The 17,751-nt window shown below is 41.1% G+C and overlaps 1 protein-coding gene across 11 annotated transcripts in view; it reads right to left on the bottom strand.

Annotated features, from left to right (window-relative positions):
* Positions 1 to 17,751, bottom strand: part of FHOD3 (formin homology 2 domain containing 3) — a 383,220-nt gene that overhangs the window by 47,959 nt on the left and 317,510 nt on the right. For all 11 annotated transcript variants that reach the window (XM_051610566.1, XM_051610567.1, XM_051610573.1 and 8 more), the window contains 3 exons: positions 15,819 to 16,708; positions 7,474 to 7,632; positions 2,353 to 2,535 (listed from right to left, as the gene is read on the bottom strand). In XM_051610566.1, the coding sequence (XP_051466526.1) occupies positions 2,353 to 2,535; positions 7,474 to 7,632; positions 15,819 to 16,708 (1,232 nt within the window). The remainder of the gene's footprint in view (positions 1 to 2,352; positions 2,536 to 7,473; positions 7,633 to 15,818; positions 16,709 to 17,751) is intronic.

Here is a 17,751-nt window from a genome sequence, read left to right as displayed (position 1 = left end):
GCCTTTAAACTCCCTTGGAGATAACGAAGTTTGACAGCATCTGCATCATCGATAGTTCAGTACAAAGAGCTAGCAGTAACAGAGTGTAATTTTTCAGAGCAATTACAAGTTTGATAACGAAGACTTAAAGTTGAAACTCTACCTCCTTTGTCTCTGCCTTTAAAATATGATACCAAAAGAACAATGAGAAACTGTTACTGTTCCACTGATGAACTTCGGTAGGCATGCAGTACCTTAGATACGTGTTAACATTTCAAAACATCACACGCATTATCAAACAGATAATTTGGAAAGAGTTTTCCTTTTTTACTTTCTGTAAACAGCAAAGAATGAGTATTCATTCACCCAGTTCAGCCCCTCACAGTCCGAAGCTGCCCCCTATAAATTTACCGTGGCTTGCCTTAGTTAATTACATTCAAGCCAAGAGAGATTACTTCCTTGATTACTCCTGGAAAGCTTTTCTACAAACATGAACAATATCTCATTTAACCCTTCTCCTGAGGAATTTCATGCTGTTTTTCTTTCACGTGGTCAGAGCTGGAGCTAAGACCAATTTAGGCAAAACTATATTCTCAGCTGATTAGCAAAAGAGTCTCATGAATGAGAACTCCAGCCTTACATCAACACCTCAGGTTATTGCACACTGTTGATACCATGGACCATCTAAAACTTCCAGCCTTATGGAAGCAATAGTAACGTACCTCTTGTACCTCTGATGTCTGATCCCACATCTTCCTCTTCACCCAAATAAGATCCAAGCTTTCTGACAGACCTGGATTTGTCTGCTAGGCTTCTTATCACACACTCCTCTTATTTCATCAGTTATCATGTTATTTCCTGTACCATTTTATGGTAAGTATGGTACTTAGGCCTATCTGCCTTTCAACAGGCATAAAAATCTTGGTCCTCTCTTCACTCCAGGTATTGCTTCTTTGAATGACTTAGGTATTTGAGACATTTTATACTAACATCCATTCTACATGGATTTTAGCTAGCAATTAATTAACTTTGTGGTGTAAACATTATAGGCCCAGCAACAGGAAAACTATTAGAAGTTCTTCAGCTTTTAGCAGCGCTCCAAATGTTACTTTTTGATTGAGAGGAAGCTAGCAAGTCTAGGTATAGACAGATTACCAGCTACAGCTAACTCAGTTCACATGAAAGGAACAATTTTACCCTTGTGGTAACTTCAAAGCAGAATAAATAGCTGTACCAGAGTGAAAAAACAAAACAAAACAAAACAAAACAAAACTAGTATAACAGTATTCTGGGCAGACACAAGTATTTTATGTTTTACATTTTAGAAATGTAAATGCCTAAAACTAAAATGACACCATTAAAAAAATCCTGATTATTACTGGTTGCATTTCCTCAAATCTACGAAAATTAAACAGAGGTTAAGTAATCTTGACAGCATCACCTGCAAATCAATCCACTGTCATATAACTCGTTAAAGAACTACGGCTAGGTAAACAGAAGGCATTTTCAGAAGCATGTCCCACTTCTCAAAATCTGTATCAAACCAAGTTAGACCAGTTTTTTAATATGCACATATGTGCACAGATACAGATAAATTAATATATACAGGAGAGAGCTGCCTGAAGAGTATCCCCAATGCATGGGATATACACCAGAGGCACAGACAGAAGAAGGTTCCTGCACAGATATTCCTGAAAGAGCTTGTTGAAGTCATCAAGTAGCTGAAATCGTCTACACAGTTTCATTCTGCTTCACCTATGCACCAAAATTATATGCAGTATGAAATTTTTGTCTGTGATTCATTATACATGACAACCCAATTATAGTGTTCTCTGAATAAAGGCTATCCATGAAGAAGGAGGCAACAACTGTCACTGAACTGCAAAGAGCACCCCTCAAGGATGTCTTATATTTTGTTTATAACTTAAAAGAGAGTTATAATCAGCAATAACTTTGGTGGATAGTGCTTTCCTTCATTCAAATGGATTAAAGATCAATACTTTTATTAAAAATAAAAGGCTGAATACTGTTGTCCTCATTCAATCTTTATTCAAAGAAAAATTCTTACTGCTCTGAAGTAAGAATTTCCTGAAAAACAACATCTGGAGAAGATGTGGTAAGGATTTAGCCCTCTTCTTTGTTCCAATGTCATTACTGCCTAATTAGAGGAAGGAAGACATAATCTCTAATTTTCTTTTATAGAAGGAAAAGATTATGAAGGAACATTTTAGCTGTTTCCTGGTTGGCCACCGAAACAAAAGTGACCCATTTACTGTTTCCTCAAAATATGCACTCATATAATAACAAGGTCAGGAAAAGATTAAGCAATGCCTCAGCAGAGCCTCCACCCCTGCGTCCCTGTTTTCCCCTCACCTTTTCCACTATTTCGTAGTCCATCTTGAAAGCCCAGAGCTGGAGCCTGGCAGAGAGTTCACTGATGGAGGAGAGGGTGAGAAGGAACTGCTCAGCGCTGCCCAGGGGAACATCAGGGTTCGCCAGCTGCGCCTCCTGGATCTTTTGCTTCTCCTCCTCAGTCGGGATCATGGTCAGGATTTTCTGTGAAGGGAGAGAAGAGGCAAGCATCAGTCATGGGTCCAAGAGGTGAGAAAGGGCTGGACCTGGGTGACTTCACAGCAGTGACAAAGAAGTCCTCAAGTCTGGCTGCTAAATTAGGACCACACTGTAATAAACAAGAACGAACCCAAAGCAGAAGAAAGCAAAACAGGCCTGCTGTCTCAACCATCTGCAGTTTGTTGAAAAACACTTCTGTATTAAAATGCTTTTTTCTTTATATTTGTACTCAGTAGATAGGGTCAATCATGTCTAGAAATGCTCAAGGAGACACAGGAAGAAGACTGATGAGGGCTCCTCTCCTCAGCCTCCACATTTAAGTCAAAACGCACCACCTTTCTGTAAAGTACATATGGAGTGAGGGAAGAATGAGTGAAATCTTTTGGCCTGTGATTTACAGCAGGTCAGAATAGAAAGCAGGTCCCTTTTAGCCTCAATATCTAAAAATTTTCCAGTGCACAGGAATAATTTGAGGTCTCTCATACCTTGCTCTTCTCATAATGTATTATTTTTTGTTGGGTCTGTGTAGGTTTTTTTTTTTTTAGGAAACATGACAACTATTGCAGTCTATTAGGTGACTCCCAGAAACCTCACTCAAAATGAGGACAACTTCCAAAGGAACAGACATTGACTTTAAAGTTGTATTAAGCATTGCATAACATACGGCCTTTTTTTTTGGTTTTGATCTAAAAAGTCTAAAATATTGATGAAAAAGGATTTCAATATTTTTCATTTCTGCTGTCAGTATGGCTCAAAAGTCTTAGATTTTACATGCTTACTCACACACGTGGCAACTGTCCTTCTCAAAGTACTGCTCTCTAAGGTATTGCTTCTTAATTAGTTTTTAAGATAACAAATGTATTTCAAAATGAAAAAGAAAAGCAAAATAACATACAAGCATCAGATAAGTGGAGGTTTTTACCCTGCTGATCCATGCCTCATTAAAACAAAGCAGTAGATTTTCAACACAACTAATGTTTATTCATCTGAGGAATGACATGTTTTTGCTTTAGCCTTCTATAATGACAGAGGATGTTGTGGAGGGGAGGAGGGAATAATAAAAATACAGCCAAAGAGCTATCAGACCTGCCAATCCAAACTACAGCCTTGTTCCAGCACTGGACATAGCCAGTTCATCAAAGTAGCACATCTGCCCCCTTCCAGTACCAATAATTCATCTGGCTCCTTGCACAGTGCTGGCCTGTTGGCTCTGCTTTCAGTTAAAAATATATAAAAAAATAAAAAGCCTACTTGCTTGGACACTGCAAGTTTCTACCTTAATAAAAAGGAAAAAAGAACAGGAGGAAAATACTGCAATACACTCTGGTGCTTTCCTTCATCTGTCAATGACTGGAAACTATTCTGATGTACACCTGTTCTGACTGATAGCATTTGTCTATTTGTTTTGTGCTACTCATCCATCCATCCATGCTGAAATCTGTAACTTTGGTCACACCTAACATCAAACTAGATATTTATACATAGCTGCTTCAGGGCATTTCTCAGTGCTTAACCAATACTCATCTAATGAAAAAGAGAGACTGAGTCTGAAACTTGTAAGAACTGTTTTGCAGAGTGCCCTTTGAAGAAGTCAGGTCTCCTAGTGCCTACTCTGCTCTTCAAAAATCAAGAAGAAGCCAACACCCTGCCCTGAACGAGGACAGCTTGCAAATAGGATCATATGAACAACCATACAAGGCGAGTTAAGCAGTAGCCATGTGATGGATGTAAAAATGCTTCTGATGCATTTTTGAAGGCTAACACTTCAGCAGTATTCTCAATGGCTTCCTACAAATAACTAGGGCTTTTGGCCGCTACACAGGGATCCCACAAGTATTTTGTGGTGGTACAGGGCCTTCACTCCAGAGCTTTTGCACTGCTTTCAGGCATTTTAAAAAGCGCAACGAAACAGTAAGCTCTATTTCCCAAGGGACTCTTCTCCTCCTCGAGCTTTATGTAAACATCACAAGGCAGATGGAGATGACAAAAAGCATTTGAGTCCAAGTACTGCAAGGCTGCTGTGCTGTGTACTGTAGTATGTGAAACAGAGAATGCCAAGCGAAAGAGCCTGTAATTGTGGTGCCAGCTGCTGAGGATCACCCCTGCTGCTGAAAGCCCTGTCTTTGTCTCAGAACAAAAATACAAATACCTCAATCGTTTCAAAAAATCTAATTTTGTTTTTTATTTATATAGCTCACCATGTGCCTTTTTAACACCAGGCTCTCTATTTCTTACCCCTTTTTTATATCTCAGGGCTACCTAGCCACTCCAGACACATGGACTCCAAAGCACTCAACAAATGTGGGTATAGAGGTCCTAGCATATCTGGTGAGTTATTAAATTTCAAATAGTTTTACTGAAAGCTATACCTACCAATGCAATGCAATATTGTGCAGCATCACAAAGCTATATTGCAAAGCATGAAGCAACCCACCTAATTTCCTCATAGCATTATCCCAGTTCTACTCTGCTAAACTAATCTTACTCCTTGGTGTAATTTTATTTTGATCTGTGTTCCCTTACTGAGAAGCACTTTACAGAGGGATCCATTCATTTCCTTTACTAAAGATAAGCACCAAGGACTGGTTCGCTAGACTTTGTTCTTGCAGTTGCCCCGATACACTTCATTAAAAAGAGATGCCAGGATTTTAAGCTTGCCTCTTCTGCTTAGCTCACAGAAAGCTCTCATCCATGCTAAGCAGGCAGCTTTTTATCCCATAGCGAGCTCTGAATTGTTTGAACACAAGGAATGCCAAGCTTTGAAAGAAAGGAAAACACAACCACCTTGGCAAATGTAAGGTGGCAAAAAACGTGTTAGTTGGATTGATGCATGTTTACAGACTCACATTGTGCCTTCCTTTGAAAATACGTTTCTAATAGTGCCTGCTCTGCATACTAAATGGACTACATCTGCCTTTCTAGAATGATGCCCCATTTTCTGCCCTTTTTCACAGTGCAGGGGTGCCTAATCACTTCAAACACACGGCCTAAAATGCACAACATACTTAGGTATAGAGGATTTTAAAATATATGGATAATTTGTTTCTTTTAACTTAGTTACATATTTGAAGTTAAAAAGCATGGATTACTAACAAAAGTTAAACAGCACAAGCAAAGCAGCAATCAGCAGAATGCAGGGTTTCTGGCAGCTAATGGAAAGGCCACCCAAATGTGGTAGTACAGGGCACTCACAACTGTGGACACCACAGGTGGTTGGCAGATGGACAGCCCAGCTACAAATGTTGGCGCTGGAAAGGGTGAGCTGTGCAAAGCAGCTGAAGTGGTAAGAAGGACTCAATTCAAAGGAGATGATACATGGAAGATAAGAAAGATGTGTCCTTTTTTATCAGTCATTTTATGGTGGAGTTTGTATGGAAACACTGCCTAAAGCACTGAGATCTAACCAGTAGTCTGCAAGTTGGGCTCTTCTGGAGGGGTACTTCTCTGAAACACTTTAAAGCTTAGTATTGCAAACTGCAGTGACGGGTACAGAGGCTGGGTCATGAAAAATTATGTGTTTAGCCTGATTTGTCACATTCATAATACAGAATCACAGAATAATAGAATGGTTTAGGTTGGAAGTGACCCGAAATACCATCTAGTTCCACCTCCCCTGCCATGGACTGGAACACCTCTCACTACACCAGGTGGCTCAAAGCCCCATCCAATCTGGCCTTGAAAACTTCCAAGGCATCCACAGCCTCCCTGGACAACCTGTTTCAGTGTCTTACCACCCTCACACTAAATAATTTTTTCCTAATATCTAATCTAAACCTCCCCTCTTCCAGTCTAAAACTATCCCCCCTTGTCCTATCACTACATGCCCTTGAAAGGTATGTATATATGAGTAAGGTATGTATATAGCAAATAAGTATGATGGCTTGGGGAAGAAACTATATTCTATACAATACTGTATTCTAGTAGGGAAAAATCAGGCCTTGCGTGCTAGCTGGAACAATCTTTTCCCTTAAGTATTTCTCTTGCATGTTACTGCCAGCAACTGCATTTTCATTCCAGCCAGCTTTTCTCATTTTCTTCTGCAGTCAGCATAGTGAAGGTGGAAAGGGGGAAATCATGAAACACAGTGCCAAACCACTGAAAGGTGACTGTGACTCAATACATGACCTCTGCAGCTCAGCCACTGCTTGAGATTTGTAGTTGTGCAGATTACTCTTACTACATGATGTAGGCTTACTCAAAATAAATATATAAATAAATAACTATACATAAAAAATATTTGAAATGAATACAACCACAATGAAAAAAACAGGGGAGCAGCAGGCTTCTTTTCACACTTCATAGAAGAAAAATGTTTTGATAAAAAAAATAATAAACAGAGCTCATCTTGGACCTCGGCGTAAGTATCTGCAAAGTCAAACATGTAATGGTAAAACTTACATCATCCGTAATCTTTATACCAACTGTTTTTTTTTTCAAACAACAGCAACATAGAAATGCTATTTTGAGTAGAACTAGTCACTGTATTTGTTTTCCATTAGATATACAATCTAGAATGATTCCAACAGCTAGCTGGGCATGAACTTTATTAAACCATGTACCAGTTACATTAGCCCTAGTCACTCACTGCCTATTCTTGCTGCTCACAGTATTTCAGTCAAGTTCCAGAGGAACAGATAATACTCCAAAAATCTTGACAGGATTTAGAACTGCTGTTACTCAAACTTAAGAGACAAACACAGAAGAGAAATCGACCCTTTACCTAGTATGCCAAACTTCAGGTGAATACTACATGCTTCTGAGCACATTACATTAATGTGATGAGTTTCAGCTCTCATTTATGATATAATACATCCCCTTTTCCCTGTTCAATGGAAAGCCTGTCCAGTACCACATGCAAGATAAAAAAAAAAAAAAGGAAACATTGAAAATGCAGACTTGAAGACATCAGCTACTCTTTCTTACCTCTATTCCTTCCTTGTTTAAGGCATATTCGTCAAAGTTCAAAATAGCAGTCTTGATAGTTCGGGGAGGGGGCAACACAGTCAAGCCAATATTAATAGCGTTGCTTCGTTTTGAGTCCAAGACAATGATCTCCTGTCGCTTCCCGTCTGCAGCAGTTTTCTTGGTAAAGAAGAGAAAAAGAATATTATTCCTCTAGTCTGTTTTATAAAGAAAAAGTCACTCTCACTATTGACTTCCCCTACTTAGAGGTGCTGACACTGAATGTAAATCTAAGGCATTTATAGCCATCCAAAATAGCTGAATTCTTCTACAATAGCCTTGCTGGTGTCAGCATGGGCTGCCAGGATTTAACCAGAGAGCTGAACACAGTCTCAGAGGCCGTGCAAAGCTGAGATAGCCTGAGATACAGGAGACACCATGGGGGCTGGGGATGCTGCAGTTCAGGGCACTAGTCAATCTGAAAAAAGTCTGAAGCTGCCTCTGCCAGGCGAGAGGTCTGCCTTGTGGTAGAACCAGCCAGTGCATGGGCAGTGGGGCTGCAGTCAGGTGGCCCGTGGGCTCTGGGGCTCAATTCCCTCTTGGATGCATCAACCCAGAGTGGTCACTGACCCTCTCCGGCTGGGAAACAGGTTGGTTCCCACCTGCATGACAGCACTCTCCTGTGTCTGGCTGACAGAGGAAGGGTATTCTACCTTGCTGCGCACGACATGTGAGTCAAGCCCTTCACAGGTAAAGATCAACCTTTTTCCTTTCTTTGAAGTGGTATTTGAGACTAGACATAATCTTTGGATTTTACCTCCATTATAAACTGCATTATAAATAACAATGAAAGCACAAAGAACAATGTATGGTTTCAATTCCATTCCAGAGAATACCCAAGAAATTTCTTCCTCTGTCTCCCCGTCCTCATAGTGGCAAAATGTGAACCAACAGGGCAAGATGACTCACAAACTATTTATATGGAATAATATACATTGTTGAACATGGTCTTTGCCTTTACACCTCAGCATGCCTCTCATTCTCCTTCTGCCCCATGCCAAAAGGTGTCTCTTTGGCAACTACCTATGCTATATACCCTGCAGCTGCAAGAGGAAAGGCCTCTGCTCCTCATACACAGGGATTTTTCCTCCCTCTCCATAGAGATGAACTTTGGAAACACCCTTCCTCTGTTTCCCTTCCTTTGCCCTATCACAGATGGACTGGGGGATGCTGTCAATCACAGGAGGACAGGACCAGCACATTGATACAAGCAAGCAAAGACACACTTCACAGAAACTCATGTTTCAGCGTAGAGTAGGCTGTGACCTCCCTGTAGAGCCTGTTACCTAGACTGTGGTTAGTGGCTGCGGCAGCAGCAGCCTCAAGCACAGGTGCACCTCAAAGGGGCCAAGAGAGAGACTAAGCAATCCCCTCTTTCCAGGCTCCATGTGGCAGCCCATACAGCTGTTCAGAATAGAGAATATTCCGTGATGTCTACTGCAGAAGTGCCTCTTGCATCTCTTGGGGGAAGTCCAGGAGGAGACTTACTGCCCCAGTCTTGATCTGTGCTCAGGATTGCTTTTCAGACCACAAGGCTTTGTTCTCCACTTCCTTTGGTTCTGTACCACAGCCACCACTGAGTCAAAAAACACCCTACTGCCAGGTCTACATGCTGCTTCTGCATTGGAAGAACTGCCTAAATTAATAAATATGATTTTATCAAAGTACCTCCAGCTGTGGATCAGCCCATAATGGGAATGCAGTTAGAGCGTTACAAAGATGCTGTTTTCTGGCATAGCCCAGCATGTATGCAGCACCACAGCCGTTCCATCATACCAACATGATTAACAAGGTATGAAGCAAGTGTGAAAACAATGAGAGGGGTGGGTTTCTTAAAACTTAAAAAGAAAAAACATTTTTGCATGGATAAATTTTAGGAGATCAAAGATAACATTTGTTTTCAATTTTTAGATGCCTGTTCTGTCATAACAGTTCTCTCCTTAATACCTTAAAAGCACCCCTGAAGCCTCCTTGAAGTTTCACTACTCTGAGTAAGGGAATCCTCTTTTTCTTGGGGAGCTATCCTAAGGATCAGAGATGCAGCTTCTCCTTTAAAGCAGTAATTTTTACTTCCAGGGCCATTAATCACATTTTCAGGACCACAGTTAGTGGCCAAGACCACATAAAAAAAAGCAAGGTTCACCAGAGACTGCTTCCTCTTGAGTCTGTATCGCACTAAGCCTTTTTTAAACCACCACTTTTTACCTTGTTCTTCACAGCACAGAATTATACAGCTCCAGAGAATTTATGCAGAAGGGAAAAGGCTGGGGGAAGGAGTTAAATTTAGGCTTCCCACATGCGGTATGGTTAAGTAAGCCTCATATCTGCAGCTCTGTTTTTAGGCTCTTAAGTTTGACAAGAGAGACATATTCATTTGAGGGACATATGATGCTAACCACTAGGATGACTAAGATTGCAACAGTGCCCTCTCTCCTTAGTGATGACTTACGAAAGACAGACGAGCTGTGCAGGGGATTTAAGTACATAGGTATTTTCCAGAGCTGTAACTGCATATGGGGAATAAAAATTTGGAGTAAATAACTCTTTTCAAAAACAGGAGCAAAAGAGATTTTAAATCCATTCTGGGGACGATGGCTGAGTTACTAAGAAAAACTTTCCAAATAAATAAAAGGATGAAGAAAAGAGAAAAGTTTTATTACTATGAACTTTATTACCCTACCACTTGGAAAATAATTCCTTTTTGTCTGCAATGAAATTGCACATGTGTTAGTGTCTGACTGTTAAAATAAGCTGCAACTATTAACTTCTATTACAATATTAGGTGATTTCAGATTCTGTTTTATAAGTTCATAAATGAAGAATGACTTCAAATGCTTGAGGGAACAGTGCACTATTGCACTTGGTTCTATATTTTAATGTGTCAGTGTGTGATGTAAGCCCTGCAGTGCTGTATATTGTATTATTAAATGTAAATACAAAATTAATTATAAAATACAAATATATCAGGTGGTATAATTTGTGGGAAACAAACATTCCTGCAATGTATTAACAATTGTTGTGAATTTAGATCTTTACAAGACTCAACAAGCCAGATTCTGTGGCCTCTACTGAAGGCTGGGTACTCAAGACAGGTTAGTGAAAAACAGTCACTATCCCACAGAATGTGATCTGTAGTCTGGTAAGCACGTAGTCCAAAACTGAACTCATTGCTTTAATTAACAAGGGAAGCAGAGATGTTTGTATTATTTTTCCAGTCATCATATAAATAAGTAAATATATATGAGAATCAAGTTAGAAATATCTCCTGCATTTAAATTGCATCAATAGTACAGAGGAAAACAGAGCGGGACAGCCATTTTAATTTCTATCTCAATTAGGAAGAATTTAGCACTGGGGATTTAAAATGGAATTACTCAGCTGCCACTGGCTTTGTCTGTGACACGCAATCTTTTTCAGAAATTCTGGTCCACCTTTATGACTTGCCTTGGCATTTATTCAAATCGCAACAAATGCTTTCAAAAGGATATGTGTCTAGGCACGTATAGACGTGCACACAAAAACATGTTTCTTAATTTTTCACTCCTACTAGTTTTTATGTCTGTGGGCACATGATGGATCATCACTATGTCCCAAGGGGTACAGATGAAATACAGAAAAGAATACTTCCAAATGACATGCAGAAGCAAGTGGATGGCAGAAGAGCTGAACAACACCATTTGATTCAGTAGTGTTTGTGTGTTTTAATTTCTCTTCACAGAAAAATAAACACTTTGCCAAAATACCTGCTTTGATTGGCTGGTGAGAAGGAAAGGAATTCTAGACTGGCTTGAAGGGGACACCTGATCACTCTCTTCCTATTTGCAAACAGAATGTTGTAGTATTCTAATCCAGAAAATAAGCACTCTTCCACTAAAGGTGCTCCATTAACTACAATCAATGTGTATGTAGTAAAGTGGGACATAAGTTTTCCTAAAACCAAGAATGTCCCCTCCTAGCCTGGCCCCCCCCTGCCCAAGCTCTTATATTATATCCTACAATTTAAAATCCACTTTATTTTATTGCAGTCTATTGTATTTAATGAAAAACTTCTCATGAGCCAGGAAGTAGCTGTTTATAGCTGTGTGTTGTGGAAATCACAGTGAAGGATTAGAAACTGGAGTAAAATTGGTTACAGCTGTATGAAAGAGCATATGCACAAGATAGAGCCAAGCCCCCACTACACACCCTGACTTCGCTTTTCCTCTCATCCTTCTGGTCTGTTCCTTTTCCATGCACCTGCTTCCATCTATTGCTATGGAACGTGGAGATTGGACTTTTGATTTGTTGCTCTGTGCTTTTTTTCAGCTGAACCAACTGAGCTGTGAGTCAGACTTTACGATATTATAGAATAAACCTGGTTTGGATTGCAGCCATTGGACACAAAACTAGACACAACGGGGAATGTACTCCCTGGAAATAAACCAAGCAGTCTGGAAAAAGCGAGAGCTGTCCTAATTTGAGTGCAATCTTCATACCAAACCTCAAGTCTTTTACAGATTCAGTGGTCTGCTTAATTATTCCCACTCTCACTTGATCTAAGGACCATGTCCTGTCCTGGAAGATTCACTCATTCTGAGTCTGAGTAAATTTCTACTGTGGCAATTCTTGGTCACTATTGTCTTCTCTACAGAGACAATGAGACTTCTATGTCTGTGTTATGGGACGGTGGAAGCAGAGCCAAAAGTATAAAGTCTCATGCAGAGAGCAGTTATTAGTCACCAAGAGGAAAGCAGTCACCTAAATCATTCCTCAGACTTGCACTAATTTCAAAGAAACCTGCTCACTCATCTTCCAGTCAGAAGCCAAAACCTGTGCCAAAGCATCAGGCAGGTCTGGAAAGCAAGCGTGAGGAGAAGAGGAGAGGAAAGGGCCAAAGGTAGTTTTGGAACGTGCATGGTAAATGACCAGAAAAGTAAACAAATCAGAATTCCAACAATTTTATCAAAATTTCTGGGTGAGAATAATGATTAAAAATCAGCCAGACAGATCCATTACAATACTGGCATTTAGTACAAAGCTAAACTTTGGAAATGGCAAGTATATAATAATTCCACATTCAATTTGAGGAATTAAATGTTTTATGGCAATACGAAAATGCTCTCATTCCTTCCATCTATGAACCATCTGTGGTAGATTTGCATGTACAGGGAGAGAGATGAGGAGTAACACACCATGATGTCACCAGCAAAAGAATTAGACAGAGAAATTAATCTCAGCAATGGCTAAATGAATGATCAGCTTAATGGGTTTTTAGAGCTGCTATACCGTAAGTTTCAGATCTATAGGCATCTGTGTCACAAAAAATTCAGCTAAGAACAGCAACAGCAAGATCTACTCATGAACCATATAATTATGTATCTGTTGCTTGCTAGGTACTTAATGGGGGGACTGATTGTCAAATTGCAGTGTTTTCACTCAGCCAAGAATGACTATTTTGAGTTAATAACCCAGACAAGTGACATGGAGGACTTTTACAGTGAGACATCAAGTTTCCGCAGATTAATAGCAAACAGTAACATACATGATGCATAACATATATATGACAAATTTTGCCAGCCAAAGACAAGTAAAATATTCAAGTAAACCAAGGAAAATGTAGGCCCTCTCCTGAAGGAAATGGGAGACTTAGCTACACAGGACATCGAGAACGCTGAGGTTCTCAATGACTTCTTTGCATCAGTTTTCTCTAGCAAGTGTTCCAGCCTAATAGCAAAGACCACAGCAGGTGAAAGCAGTGACTGGGAGAACGAAGTACTCCTACTGTAGAACAGGTTCGTGACCATCTAAAGAACCTGAAGGTGCACAAGTCTGTGGGACCTGATAGGGTCCATCCATGGGTCCTCAGGGAGCTGGTGAATGTGGTTTCTAAGCCTCTCTCCATCATATTTGAGAGGTCATAGCAGTCTGGTGAGGTTCCCACTGATTAGAAAAAAGGGAACATAGTCCCTATTTTTAAAAAAGGGGAAAGAAACACCTGGGGAACTACAGGCCAGTCAGTCTCACCTCTGTGCCTGGCAAGATCATCAAACAGATCCTCTTGGAAAATCTGCTAAGGCACATGGAAAATAAGGAGGTGATTGGCGACAGCCAGTATAGCTTCGCAAAGGACAAATTGTGCCTGACCAATGTGGTGGCCTTCTATGACAAGGCTACAGACATGGTGGATAATGGCAGAGCAACTGATGTCATCTACTTGGATCCATGCAAGTCATTTGACACTTTCCCACACGGCATCCTGGTCTTCAAAATGACAAGGCATGGATTTGACAGATGGACCACTTGGTGCATAAGTAACTGGCTGGATGGCTGCACCCTGAGAGTTGTGGTCAATGGGTCAGTGTCCAAGTGGAGGCAAGTGACAAGTGGCATTTCCCAGGGGTCAGAATTGGGACCACTGCTGTTTAACATATTTGTTGGAGACATGGACAGTGGGTTAAGTGTATCCTCAGCAAGTTTGCTGATGATACCAAGCTGTGTGGAGTAGCTGACACCCTGGAGGGAAGGGACACCATCCAGAGGGACCTTGACAGGCTGGAGAGGTCGGCTAGTACCAACCTCATGAAGTTCAACAAGGCCAAGTCCTGCACCTGGGTTGGTGCAACCCCAGGCACCCATACAGGCTGGGGGGAGAACGGTTGGAGAGCAGTCCTGAGGAGAAGGACTTGGGGGCGGTAGTTGATGAGAAGCTCGACATGAGCCATCAGTGCTTGCAGCCCAGAGGGCCAACCCCATTCTGGGCAGCATCAAAAGAAATGTGGCCAGCAGGGCCAGGGAGGTGATTCTGCCCCTCTGCTCTGCTTTTGTGAGACCCCACCTGGAGTACTGTGTACAGCTCTGGAGCCCTCAGCACAGGAAAGACATGGAGCTGTTGGAGAGGGTCCAGAGAAGGGCCACGAAAATGATCGAAGACCTGGAGCACCTCTGCTATGAAGACAGGCTGAGAGTTGGGGCTGTTCAGCCTGGAGAAGAGAAAGCTCCAGGGAGACCTCATAGTGGTCTTCCAGTACCTGAAGGGCCTACAGGAAAGCTGGAGAGGGACTCTTCACCAGAGAGGGCAGTGATAGGACAAGGGGTGATGGTTTTAAACTGAAAGAGCGTAGATTTACGTTAGACATCAGGAAGAAATTCTTCACCATGAGGGTAGTAAGGTGCTGAAATAGGTTACCAAGGGAGGTTGTGGAAGCTCCCTCCCTGGAGGTGTTCAAGACCAGGTTGGATGAGGCTTTGTGCAGCCTGGTCTAGTGTGAGGTGTCCCTGCTCATAGCAGGGAGGTTGGAACCTCATGATCTTTAAGGTCCCTTCCAACCTTTCTATGATTCTGTAACTTACTGGTCAAATGGGCTGGTTTTTATGTCACTACAAAACACAGGCATCCACAGTAAACATAAAAGCAAATTATTTTTTTTTTAAATAACAGAGATGGACATCTTTTAGTAGCATTTAACTGGAAAAAAACATTGTTTTCCTGCTACTGATTATTCTGCTTAGAAGAAAAAGAGTGTATGTAGCCATGAAAAATAAATGTTTGAACTAATAACTTTTTTTTATGCTACTTCAAATTCCTACTAAATTGAACTATAAAAGACTTTGCTTTGTTATTGAGTCTAATGTTAAACAGCCATGTCACAAGCCTTTTATTTATTTTATAACTATGCTCCTACAGAAAAGGTAATTCTAGCTACAGAGGTATTTCCTGGGCCAGCTTCTATCCTAAAATTTTGATAGCTACCTTATACAAATTAAGGATTTAAAATAGGCCTGTTCACCAGTATAAAACAAAACCCCAACGCCCCTGCAGGGCATAGCAGTAAACTTGGTCCAGCTCATAAACTGATCCTGCAGAATAAAGCACATGTGTAGGCTTCTTGCAACAGATCCAGTTTGATATTCTAACCTTTTTACAAAACAATTAGAAAGGTATTAAAAAGTGAAGAACTGTCAAATATACAGATATGAATCATCACCCTGTGACCTTTAAATAACTGTAACAGCAAATATTTTAGATTTCAATACCTAGTTTGGCACTCAGCTACAAACAACTTAATGTAAAATTTGTTGGTATTCCCCACCTGAAGAGAGATCCCCAAACCGGCAGACCTGATAGATGAGGGCAGCTTGGCACATACACCACCCTAGCCTGATCTTCTAGTTTCAGGCCATGGAATATCTTCCGTCATAGGCCAAGCTAGAAACACATCCAGTAATTTCCACTGTTTTTCATATAAACAACATAAATCACCTAGATCCAAGTCAGAATGAATACCAATACAATAGCAAAATAATAGCAAGCTGAATACGAGTTGTACCTTTGTGACAGGCAGTTCCTTGGATTTAGACTCAAAGAGATGCTCCAGTTTGGAAGTGTCCACCTTAATGGGTTCCAGTTTCGACCACAGGAATTCTCTGCAGCGTTTGTTGTTTTTACACTGCCACTCAAATGGCCGTACCTCGTTCCAAAACAGACGGATGGTTTTCTTCTTCTTTATAAATGCTGGCTGACCCCTAGAAACCTGGGGTGACCCTATACCCTGAGGAGTGCTGAACAGCGGAGGAGGAGCCAATAAATTAGCAGAGGGTGGAGGTGGAGGTGGACATCCAAACAGCAGGGGAGGTGGTGGTGGAGGCAAACCCAGAAAAGAAGGTGGAGGTGGAGGAGGGGGAACAAGGGAGTCCCCAGGACCCATATCCATGTCTAACACATCCACATCATCCTCCTCCCCCAAGTCTGTAAAATCCATGTCTTTGATTTTAAGTTCTCTAGGATTAGCCATGAGCTGATCCCAGATGTAGTCAGATTCCTTCTTTGGCTGTGCTGGTGTTTTCTCGGGGACCTGTTCACTGATTTCATCTTCAGGCATGGCTGTCCCATTGGCCAGCTCACCACTGTTGAATTTTTCTGCAAAGGCTTTCACACTGCCTTGGTTGTCCAGATTTCTGATCTCCATCTTTTTGACACTTTCATCTTTGGCCTGCTTCGTGGCCTGAAGGATTGAAATCCTGCTGGCTAGGCTAGTGAGTGACTCCTCGCTTTCCTCCGTCTCCTTCTTTTCCTCCTTCGCCTCCAGCTCCTTCTCCTCTTCATCCTTGGGCTTTTTGTTATGCGCATACAACATGTCCAGCATAAACCGCTTGTTGTTGAGGATGTTGCTGCACTGCTCATTCACACCAGCATCCTGAATGGTCTGTGACCATGGACCTGCAATCACACGCACAGAGATGGGAAGAGTCAAGGGGAGCACCAAGAACACTCTTCAACTCACCAGAAAAAAATCTGGGGGACACATGCACAAATAGTCTGAAACTGGACAAGCTGTAGCTTTGAAAATTTTAAAATAAGTGTCAGTGATGATATATGGCCCAACCTTGATGGGCTGGAAGTAATTCTCAAAAAAGGAATGGGAGCAGAAAATAGTAATTGTAGCCAAGGAGGAACTATATAACAGTCAGGATTTCAAGTTTCAGGTTTCTCCTGAAATCTGTCAAGTTTCACTTCGTACTTACTACATCAGTTCATTTTATACAGTGCATAAATGCTCAGAATCTTTACTAATCTGGAATGGGGCTTAAACATCATGACAAAACAGGTTTTCATTGTACTTTTCACCCAGCCATAAACTGGAATCACCCCTTATCTTCCTTATAAAAGAGATCTTCCCTTCCTGACATCAAGGTCAACAAGTCACTGCTCACTCCTCCACCTTCCTCCCTGCTGGCTAGGGGAGGACAGCTTTCACATCTGGCTGCTCCGCAGACCTCCCAGCTGGGTACATGGGCCATCTTCACAACATAGGCTATTTCAATCCCAGAGCAGGCAGCATAGTCAGGGTACAGCTTTGAGGGCAACTCGGTGGGTATAAGCATATACAAGATTTTTGAAGTTATTTCTAGGAATATGAGCACCTTTTCTAAGAGATTTTTGAAAATACTGGTCATTATCCACTGTTACTCTCCCTGTAATAGATGATGGCATTGTAAACCCAATGGCTTTTTAGCCACACCACAATAATTTAACATGCCACTGTAATCAAGGTTCATCTTTCTGACTTCTGCTTTTCTCAAAAATAATCTGCAAAATACCATGTTTGAGACAGCACCATAAATAACAAACTATAGCTGTCAAATTGTAAAAATAAATTATGTCAGCATCTCTTTGACTGAATTTCTCTGAATATAATACTGCTAACCAATGTGGATAGTGTGTCTAAAAATTATGGTGCTTCTTTTTCCAGTGGGCATCAG

The sequence above is a fragment of the Apus apus genome, chromosome 2, assembly GCF_020740795.1.
Source record: "Apus apus isolate bApuApu2 chromosome 2, bApuApu2.pri.cur, whole genome shotgun sequence".
In the NCBI taxonomy this organism is placed as follows: domain Eukaryota; kingdom Metazoa; phylum Chordata; class Aves; order Apodiformes; family Apodidae; genus Apus; species Apus apus.
Note: the sequence above shows the minus strand (reverse complement) of the source record. Positions and strands in the feature narration are given on the sequence as shown.